General features: G+C 43.3%; 1 protein-coding gene across 2 annotated transcripts in view; it reads right to left on the reverse strand.

Moving 5' to 3' along the window:
* Positions 1–11,257, reverse strand: part of GALC (galactosylceramidase) — a 68,468-nt gene extending 57,211 nt beyond the window's left edge. For both annotated transcript variants that reach the window (XM_050953268.1, XM_050953267.1), the window contains exons 1-5: positions 10,968–11,257; positions 9,322–9,390; positions 7,148–7,211; positions 4,690–4,803; positions 1,048–1,187 (exon numbers count right to left, since the gene is read on the reverse strand). In XM_050953268.1, coding sequence (XP_050809225.1) covers positions 1,048–1,187; positions 4,690–4,803; positions 7,148–7,211; positions 9,322–9,390; positions 10,968–11,192 — 612 coding nt within the window. In that variant the 5' untranslated portion in view covers positions 11,193–11,257. The remainder of the gene's footprint in view (positions 1–1,047; positions 1,188–4,689; positions 4,804–7,147; positions 7,212–9,321; positions 9,391–10,967) is intronic.
* Between the last annotated feature and the right edge of the window lie 213 nt (positions 11,258–11,470).

The following is an 11,470-nucleotide window of genomic DNA, read 5'->3' on the forward strand; positions in this document are numbered from 1 at the left end:
AGGTGTGTGTGAACTCTGGGGTCCATGGACCACAGTTTCAGAATTCCAAACTAGGTTTCCACCCCTTCATATTTAACAAGTTGAGCACACTGCTACAGCTTCAAAATAGTCAGTGGACTAAGTTCAGTCCTATAACATGTGGGTGAAATTCCCTGAAATCAGAGGCAAAGTTCCCAGATCTCAGGTGATCTGCCACTTTCCTTCATTCTAGCTATAAGAATGAATCTGTTTAAATGAGAAAATAAACAGCACAGTCCCTCTACTCTCTTACAAACACGTGCACCTCAGAATTACTTAGTTTATCACAAGCTAAGGGGGAACTTGTATATTGCTGCTCCTTTGCAAAATATTGTCTGCACATCACTGCATTATATAGGTCAAGGATCGGCAACCTTTGGCACACAGCTCGCCACGGTAAGCACCCTGGTGGGCCGGGCCAGTTTGTTTACCTGCCGTGTCCGCAGGTTTGGCCGATCGTGGCTCCCACTGGCCGCAGTTTGCCGCTCCGGGCCAATGGGGGCTGTGGGAAGTGGTGCAGGCCGAGGGATGTGCTGGCCGCCGCTTCCCGCCACCCCCATTGGCCTAGGACAGCGAACTGTAGCCAGCGGGAGCTGCAATCGGCCAAATCTGCGGATGCGGCAGGTAAACAGAGGTAAGCTGTGTGCCAAAGGTTGCCAATCCCTGATATAGGTCATATAACCTAGGTTTGGAAAGTTTTCAAACCTCACTTAATACATTTTGAGTTACTTCTACGAACTTCAACCTGAACAAGACAAAGTCAGACATCCATTTTATACAGTTTAGAGTATGGAACCCTCAAATGTTGAAAATCAGCATTGCATCCACTAAGAATAGCAAAACAAAGCCAGCCCATGTGACTTTTGCCTGCTCCACCAGAAACCAGAGGCAAACATAAGGCTCTGGATATGGAATGATTTGTTAACTGGCTGCCCCAGAGTAACTGGGAGATGGGAATCAAAATCAGGGACTAGAAAAGAACAATTATGAACCAGACAAACAGAAATTTGAGATGCGTACTTTACTGACCCCAATATAATCAATGTCCAAATTGTGATACTGCTTGGCGCCTAGAATCCAGGAAACAATATAGTAAGCAGTGACATCCGGATGATTATAGGGCCAGTTCTGACCCCTCCCTATCCATCCAGGAAATGCCCAAGGTAACCCTAAAAAGAAAAATCAGAAGAGAAGGACAGTTAATTAGGTGCACTGCATACATCAGTAAGAAACAAGAGCAAGCCACCGCATATATTAACTGAAAGATTTAAGGAAAGATCCTCACTGCAAATCAATGTAGTTCCATTGACTTCAATGAAATTATGCTTCATTTACACTGGCTGAGAATCTAGCACAAGTTGCACATCCTTAGTGAAATCTTTCCACCTAAGAATCTATCTTTAGGCAATGATACTAAACTGCTCAAGATAGTTAAGACCAAAGCAGACTGTGAAGAACTTCAAAAAGATCTCACAAAACTAAGTGATTGGGTAACAAAATGGCAAATGAAATTTAATGTGGATAAATGTAAAATAATGCACATTGGAAAAAATAACCCCAACTATACATACAATATGATGGGGGATAATTTAGCTACAAGAAGTCAGGACAAAGATCTTGGAGTCATCGTGGATAGTTCTCTGAAGATGTCCACGCAGTGTGCAGAGGCAGTCAAAAAAGCAAACAGGATGTTAGGAATCATTAAAAAGGGGACAGAGAATAAGATGGAGAATATATTATTGCCCTTATATAAATCCATGGTACGCCCACATCTCGAATACTGTGTACAGATGTGGTCTCCTCACCTCAAAAAAAGATATCCTGGCACTAGAAAAGGTTCAGAAAAGGGCAACTAAAATGATTAGGGGTTTGGAGAGGGTCCCATATGAGGAAAGATTAAAGAGGCTAGGACTCTTCAGCTTGGAAAAGAGGAGACTAAGAGGGGGATATGATAGAGGTATATAAAATCATGAGTGGTGTGGAGAAAGTGGATAAGGAAAAGTTATTTACTTATTCCCATAATACAAGAACTAGGGGTCACCAAATGAAATTAATAGGCAGCAGGTTTAAAACAAATAAAAGGAAGTTCTTCTTCATGCAGCACACAGTCAACTTGTGGAACTCCTTACCTGAGGAGGTTGTGAAGGCTAGGACTATAACAGCGTTTAAAAAAGAACTGGATAAATTCATGATGGTGAAGTCCATAAATGGCTATTAGCCAGGATGGGTAAGGAATGGTGTCCCTAGCCTCTGTTTGTCAGAGGATGGAGATGGATGGCAGGAGAGAGATCACTTGATCACTGCCTGTTAGGTTCACTCCCTCTGGGGCATGCGGCATTGACCTCTGTCCGTAGACAGATACTGGGCTAGATGGACCTTTGGTCTCACCTGGTACAGCCGTTCCTATGTTCTTATGTTTATGACAATAATCTACCCAACATCTCACGCTTGATGGCTCAAATGATGAGTTACATCTAGTAAAAAAATAAACAAACCAACCCACTATTCTTGAACTGCAGGATCAAGCAATACATTCTGTTGTATCTAAACACAGGAGTCTGATCCTGCTTACCATAGGCTTTTAGCCCACTACAGAGAATGGGACTGATCTCTCGAGTAAGGCAAGAGGATTTGGTCCTATTTTACTTCTTGTACCATAACTGGTCTGTTTCCTTTTTAACAATTATTTAAAAAAAAAATTAAAGAATTCTGCTTCCAAAATTTCTGTGGGCTTTTCAGAACAGGGACTGTCTTTTACTCTTTGTTTATACAACACAATGGATTGCTGATCCTCGTTTGGAGACTCTAGGCACTCCCACAGTAATATAGTTCATGCCCCTTGCAGTGATGCACCGTTAAATTTCCCTATGGGAGGAAGAGCTCCATCATTCACTCATTCTTAATATACAAAGACGGTTCTCTCCAAATACTCCTGACTATAAACTATTAAGCAACACTAAACTAAAAAACAGCATAATTCATGACGTAGGCAACTTTTTCAGTCAGAACTGAGACAGTGCAAATGGTTCAGAGGGCAGAAAAGGCAGTGTGGTCATTTACACAGGTGAAGAAATGCATGAGAGCAAGCTATCAGAACAGGTGTGACAGTAAATCAGTGATCAAATAGGAGGGAGACAGCATAGAGATTGGTTTGCAACAACTCAGAATGATTTCAGCCATTAAGAAGATTAAAATAGCAAACATGTTAACACTTAAAGACAATAGACTTGCTGTAAACCTGTGGTTGGAGAGATTTTCCTATGTGTATGTGTATGCAATCTTATTTCGGCAACACTTATTTTGCAATACAAATGTTCATTCTGGAGTTTATCAAACAGGCAAACTGTATAAACTGAATAAATAAATAGTGCAGACATAAAGAACAGTACACCCTCACTATAACGAACCCCTGGGGATCCAAGTGATTTGTTTAGTATAGCTAGGGATTCGTTACAATGAGGGACGGGGGATAGCTCTGCCGACCCTGCAGCCACGGAACCTTGGGGAGGAGGAAGAGAGCTCCTTCTCCAGCTGCTTCTGTACATTTTAGGGGCAACTTTGGTGTGAGCATAGTAGTGGTGCAATGGCAAGGTGGGGCTATTAGCCCTCCAGGAAGATTCTGTAGTTAAGGCACTTTGATGAAGTAGATTCAAAAATCAACAGCAACCTGCAGTAAATTTGTCAATGAAGCTTTTTACTTATATTATTCATTTTCATATACAAATATAGGGTTTTTTCATTATTTTGATATTAAATTCAATTTAATTTACTCTGCCTCTAAGTCTCTCATTTTCAAGTTGCCATAGACTGACTAAGAATTAACATCATATAACTGGATTAAAGATGTGTCAGAGGGGAAGCTGGAGGTTTTGGCCATAGAGTAAGGAATTCTGGGGTCATTTGGCACATGGGAGGTGGGTTTGGAATTATGGAATTACACATGAGCTTGGTAACTCAGACACCCATTCCAAATCACTGCATTGGTTTACATTCAGTTCAGGTTTGGAACATTTTCTTTGCAGCCATAAAAGAACAGAAACCATTTTTTAGTTTAAATGACAACTTCTGTTTTGGAACACATTTCAGTGGCAACAGGTAGATTCCACAGCTGGAGACACAGGGCTCTGACTTGAATTGAACAGAATAGTGAAGGTGTCACAGAACTTGTCTACCCATCTGAGGTGAAAATCAGAAGTCAAAGCACATTTGCTTGAGCTAGTTTTCGAAAGCATTTGATAGAAGTCTGAAGGAAATAAAGAGAGTCCTGGAAGATATGAAAAGTTAGTTTATTGTATGTAGGATTAGAAAAGATTCCTCCTAAAAAGGGTACCTGGGAAAAAGGAAGAATGAGCATGCATAATGTGGGGGATTCTTAGTCTTGAATTTATTGTCTCTTGCCATTGGCTCTCACAGTGTGACACTCTCATACTGACTGTTTTAGTTTAGTTATTTTAGGCCAAAGAAATATCACCCAGCACTGGGGAGAAGGGGGGGGGGCCAACACATCAAACACAAGGCGTTGTCACAATAAAACCTTACAAAATTCACACAATAAAATATTCTTTAAAAGGAGAGGGAAGGCAAATTGGAGGAACCAATTAAGAATGAGTCAGGTATGAAATCGTATTTTAAAACAGGAAGACAGAACACTGAGAAAACTCAAGTCCTTACCAATCAATTTAATGTTGGGGTTCCTCTTTTTAGCTTCTTTCATTAGCCACCACTCATAGCCCCGGAAATAATTCTCATCGTTTTCATAGTGCATGTGGGAGGGTTCAGTACCATCTACAGAGGAAACAACAAAGATATCTCACTAATTGTTTTCTGTGTCATGACAAAATTCCTATGTATCTTAGGTTTTTTTTTAAATACACCTCTACCCCGATATAACATGACCCGATAGAATACAAATTCGGATATAAAACGGTAAAGCAGTGCTCTGGGGGGGGTGGGGGCTGCGCACTCCAGTGGATCAAGCAAGTTCAATATAAAGGGTTTCACCTATAACACGGTAAGATTTTTTGGCTCCCGAGGATAGCGTTATATCGGGGTAGAGGTGTATTACTCATCACCATAATATCTAGGCACATCCGCAAGCACAGTTCATGAATTCTTTGAAGTAAATTTGAAAGCAAAGTGAAATTGGAAGCTAACATGAAAAACTAGCCATCCCTCCCTCTTAGAGTACATCACCTCTGCAAGTGGAGGTGTGATTGCAGCACATGTAGACATACCCCAGCGAGCTTTAATCTATTTAGTGCAAGTATCGATAGCAGTGAAGCCACAGGCACCATGGGCTAGCTGTCTAAGTGAGTACCCAGAGTCCTGGGTGGGCTTCTACAGTCCATGCTGCAGCAACTGCACTGCTATTGGTACTTATGCTATCTAAATTAAAGCTAGTCAAGTACGTCGTCATGTTGCAATTACACCTTTGATTGCAGCGCAGATGTTATTCTGTGGCTATACTTACAGTGGCATGTAGAACAGTAGTTCTCAAACTCCCTCGGCTCGTGCTGCTTCCTGCAGCCCCCATTGGCCTGGAGCAGCAAACCACAGCCAGTGGGAGCCACAATCGACCAAGCCTGCAGACACGGCAGGTAAACAAACCAGCCTAGCCCACCAGGGGCCTTCCCTGAACAGCCCTAGTTTGAGAACCACTGATGTAGAGTATAGGCACTACACACGTAGCTACACACTGCACTGAAAGGCAGGCTGTGTCCATTCTTGTCACTGCGGTGTGTAGCTACACATGGCAGCAAAAGACTCCAGCAGCAGGAAAAGACTCTGGCAGATAACTGCTGCCAGAAGCTTTCACTGCCAGTGAGGAAATGCTCCAGCAGGGGGGAGCTGCCATATCCTTTCCCCACAATTTTCCCCTGCAGGAGACTTTAACTGTGACAGGGAAAGACTCAGGCAGTGGGGAGGCAGCTAGACACTACACCACTAAAAATAGTAGTGTTGATATGGGAAGCAGAGCTTGAGTGTGCAGGCTATATACCCTGGGGGTTCAGGTGTATAATGCAATACTCTACAAAGCCGCAGTTCACTATCTACACTGCTATTGACATGCAGTGTCTGTATTCTACATGCCACATAAGTACAAACATACCCTATGTCTGTTGACTATGATCAAGTACAGTATCAGATTAACATGAACATGTTTTCTGTCAAAGAGACTATGCAGAGACTTGCAGAAGGATTGATCTAATGATCCAGTAGATCTTTTATATTCCCCAATTACTGTGACGCTAAGTCTATCTTCAATATTATTTTGGGCTGAGGAATCACTGCATGAACATTATCACAATAGTATCAGGAGGAGAAAAAAAAAATATTTTCACCATTATGCAAGGACCCTGAACTGAGAAACAACAGGCAGCGTGGCACAGATTACTGCATGTTTACTTCTTGGGGGCAAGAGAAACACATGGGGAGAGAAAAGGAGGAAACTTGTTATGAAACCAAGAGTTCAGTTCAAACTACACTATATCATAAGAATGAGAAGTTCCTTTTCATATAAGATTTGGACTAGTGTTACTGTGGGGTTTCACCACCCTGGTCTACACTAGAGGGAGGGAAATCGATCTAAGTTACACAACTTCAGCTACATGAATAATGTAGCTGAAGTTGACGTACTTAGACCTACTCACCACGGTGTCTTCACTGCAGTGAGTCGCCTGCTGCCACTCCCGTCGACTCTGCCTGCGCCTCTCGCAGTGGTGGAGTACAGGAGTCGATGGGAGAGCATTTGGGGATCAATTTATTGCGTCTAGTCTAGACACGATAAATTGACCCCCACTGGATCAATTGCTGCCCGCCGATTCGGCAGGTAGTATAGACATACCCATACTAAGTAACAGTCTGTACCACAGTTCTCATGTAAAAAAAGACCCTCCCCACACCAATTCGAGAAATGGTACTAGAACCCTGCTAGCAGCAAACATTTTTAGGGATGGTAGTGCAGTTCCAAGTGTATCATGCAGAGCCTTGCTATTTCAAATGAGGTGAAATGTTTATCACAATGGTTATCACTAAACTGGTAGTATTTCATCTATTGTATCGCCACATCATTTGAAGAGAAGAATGATGTACATAAAAACAGTAAGCCCAGTCCCTCAAGAATTCATACCTGTTGACTGTCCATCACCACCAATCTCTACTTTCAGAATATGCAAAGAGGCACCAAAATTTGGCTTTAAAAAAGGAGAAAAAAAAATCTATGAATATAGATTCCCACTATAAGCAGAAGAATGTTCAACTAAAAAGTGCATCACCATCAACCTCATCACATTTCTATCTGAATATTTTACCCATTATTATTACAATCGCCTAAGATTAATGCAACTGAAAGATTAGAGGGAAAAGCTATTCCTCTTTTTACAGTTTATTTATATTGTGCAATTGAGAGTACTTGGTTTCTAGTCAGTTTCACAGTCCCTCTTGGAGTTATAAGTGTGTTTCCCTGTTTGGAATCTTTAGCACAGCAAAGCTAACAAAATAGGAAGATGTCAAGGTAAAGCCAAAAAATGTGTATGGTGGTCCAGAGGCTGATGTAGGACAATACTATTTTAAGTTGCCTAGATTTCAAAATGACCATGTTGCTTCAAAAAACTAAAAAGGTTTGCAAGTTTGAGGGTTGGTACTGATGATATTATATCAGTTTAGACCGGGGATCTCAAACTTAAATCACCACGAGGGTCAAATGAGGACTAGTACATTGGCCTGCGGGCCGCATCACTGACACCTTTTCAAGGGAGCTATGGCGGGCTGCAGGAAATAACTCTACATGCAGCCCACGCGTTTCAGACCCCTGGTTTAGACACTGATATAGTTAAAGTGGTACAGCCTTCTAAACGGACAGTTTTAATGGCATAAAGTTGCTTATATTCATTTATCTCAACAATTCAGAACCATAACTGATTAATTTCTGTAGTGGGTAAAGTAATTTCTACATATAAGAGGTCATATGCTACATTCCCAAATTCAGTGTAAAAAGGGCAAAAAAGACCATTTTCCAGATGACTGAGTACACAGTAGGCAAAGCAGCTACATCATGTCTCTTCCCCACTCCCCATCAAAAACCTCCATAGCTACTTCTCTCTCTCTAACACAGAAAATATGCTCTAGAAGGTTGAAGCCAAGGGAACATCTATTTGAAAGTGGTATGTTGCCCTCTTAATTTTGGTACTGCTCTAACTATATCAGTGCAGACATTGATATAGTTTAAGTGGTACAGACCTCTAAATGGACAGCTTTACTGGTATAAAAGTGTTTTACTAGATTATCTAAAGAATTCAGAACCATAACTAATTGAACTTGCATCCTAGGCAAACCTTAGGATATTAATTTTATTGAAATGGAACAATCTTAGCAAGCTAGAGAGCAAGGATACTCTTCAATTGCCAACTAAAATATACAGTAATTTTCAGAAGTCATGAAGTATACATACTTTTGCACTGATTCAATATCGCCTTCAGAATTTACTACCCACAATAGTTATGATCACCTCAACCCTTCACTTTATCCACCTTTAAACTAGAAAAAAAAAAAAAACCTTCTAGTTCTAGCCCAATATCGCAAAATATTTAATAGAATAGAATTAATCATTAGCTATTTCAGAATAGCAATAAGAGGGAATCTCAGTAATCGCTATTTCCAAAATTAAAAAGAACAACAGAAACAACAAGATGTTGATTAGCCTAGATTATGGTTATTACCAAGAGGAAGTACCCTCAAATTGTTTAGTCATTTCAGTATAATTAGTTGTTTCCTCTTAACATAAGAAGGGTGTTTACTCCTGGCAGCTACCACACCTTGGAGTAACAAGAGTTGATTGTTCAGCCTCAAAATTTAGGTCCCAGAAACAGTTATCACCACACAAACAGGACATACCTTCAAGTTACTGTATTAATAACCATAATTAAGGCTACATTTATGTCACAGAGGTCATGGAAGTTACGGAATCCGTGACTTCCTAAGACCTCCTTGACATTCTCTGCTTCAGCCCCCAGGGTCTGCAGGAGTCTGGAGCTGACAGCCAGTGAGGCCTTGGCAGGGTTCCAGCCACAGGCAATAGCAGCAACAATGGGCTCCCTGCAAAGTTCTAGCCACAGGTGACAGACTCCTGAGGGGGCCCTCCTCGAGGTTCCAGCAACAGGCGACAGCCTCACACAGAATGGGGGAAAAGGGAGATGCCTTAGGCGAGCAGACAGGATGTCTCATTTTCAATTTGAGTACATATAGAGTACATATTAAAACTCTAGAGAAGGTTAGAGATATGTCTTACTAATATAGAACTATTACCATAAACAGATAATCTAAAATCTGAGAGCGATAAGGCTCTGGGTAATTCACCAGAAGTCGAGAGGTGGCCTGAAAAAGAACAAAGGCAAAAGACCATATTTAGAGTTATTTTATATTTTATTTGGATTTAAAATAGTAAAGAGCCTCCTATCTAAGGTTCTAGGCAACCTAACATAACTAATAGCACACTTAAATCCCACCAAGAACTAAGGAATCATGTCAGCAGGGACTCAGCCAGCCAGATACCACAAAAACTCAACACCCCTTTAAGACACAAAATTTACTGTAGAAAGACATTAACAAATGACTAGTCTCCAGCTTTTTGCAGCAGCACTATGGTGTTGTGAAGTATATATTAGGGAGTGGGAGGAGAGAATGGGATCCAGCATGGGCATGATGAGACAGGAACATTTTCCCAGGCAAAAACCTATTTCCTACTAATGTGGTTTTCTTTCCTCTAAAAGTTTTCCCTGCTTTTCTTCCTCCTAAACCCAAATCAGCCTATGTGTCCAAGCTAACTCCAGAGAGGTGCCAATTACGTATCACAGTAGAGCTTGAATGGCGCTCATGACACTTATCATTGGACTGGAAGAAATCCCTGGAAAATTACTGGTCATTTGGTGGTATAAATATTTTAAAAACTATGAAGGGAACTCTTTAAAATGTAGGTCAAGAATAAAATTAATCCCAGGATTTCAATGGAGTTACACCAAAGATTAATTTGTCCTTAAGAATCTCCTATCATCCTAACCAGAAACAGACCGCAACACACACACATCCCACATCTTTTTTGCAAGAAGAAAAAGGAGAACAAGAAGCACTCTCCCACACCATTCCTCAGCCTCAAATGCTACTCTCAGACAAGACCTGCTACTCAAATGTAGGGAATCTCTCATCTCCCTCCAACACTAACTTGGTGCCATGTTTTTAGCACCTGAATTTGACAGGCAACAATACCCCCATCCCATTCCCTTCAATGCATCATCACACATGGACACCTGCTCATTCTTCTGAATTTCACTACGCTATTATTTTTCTTGTTTTCCTTATATCAGTGGTTCCCAAACTTGTTCTGCCACTTGTGTGGGGAAAGCCCCTGGCAGGCCTGACCGGTTTGTGTACCTGCTGCGTCCACAGTTTCAGCTAGGAGCTGCTGGAAGCGGCACAGGCCAAGAGATGTGCTGGCTGCTGTTTCCTGCAGCTCCCATTGGCCTGGAGCAGCGAACCATTGGCCCGGAGCCGCGATCAGCCAAACCTGGGGATGCAGCAGGTAAACAAACCGGACCGGACCGGACCGCCAGGGGCTTTCCCTGCACAAGCAGCAGAACAAGTTTGGGAACCACTGCCTTAGATAACACCCTTCACTCTGCATTACAAATCCGAGGGGCAGGCCTCATGCACAGACAGCACAAGAGACTGTCACCTCATGGCAATCCTCTTCACCCCACACAAAAGCACAATGGCCACCCAGAAATTTGCCTACGGGTCTGACCTCTCTCCAGGCCCCGTTCCCTCCCTCACTCCCATCTATTCCCCATCCCTCTTGCCCCGACAGGCGTCCATTCACCCCTATTCCCACTCCCTCCAGCCCTCTGTCCACTCCTGTCCCACCCACACCCCCTCATTCCCTGCCCACCCCCGCTCACCCCTCCGCCGCTCACGGCCCCGATGCCGTCGAACTCACGGCCCAGCCCGGCCGAATCGTCCAGCGCGTAGCCGGCTAGGAAAGGGGCGGCAGCAGCCCCCGGGGGGCGAGGGCCCCAGGCGCAGACCAGCAGGGCCCAGCCCCACAGCAGAGCCCGCCCACAGGGAGCGCCAGCCCGGCGAGGGGAACCCGGACACCGTACGCGCCTCCCTCCAGCAGCGTCCATAGCAGCCAGCCCGTTCCTACAGCAACTCTGCTACAACCATCCGCCAGCCATTGTCATATGACCACGCCAGCCGGCGGTCACCTGACAGGGGCTAGGCCTCTCGGCGAACCGCCCCCATCTTCCCAAAGGGGAGGGAGGGAGAGAGGCCGGAGGTCACGTGATAAAGTGAGCTGACAGTAGCGGCGGGCATGTTGCCATGTTGGGGGTGCGGTAGAGCGAGTGCAGGCGCTGTATTAGCTTTGGGACGGAGCTTTGCGCGGAAGGGTTTCCGCCAGGGC

The sequence above is a fragment of the Gopherus flavomarginatus genome, chromosome 5 (assembly GCF_025201925.1).
Source record: "Gopherus flavomarginatus isolate rGopFla2 chromosome 5, rGopFla2.mat.asm, whole genome shotgun sequence".
NCBI lineage: Eukaryota > Metazoa > Chordata > Testudines > Testudinidae > Gopherus > Gopherus flavomarginatus.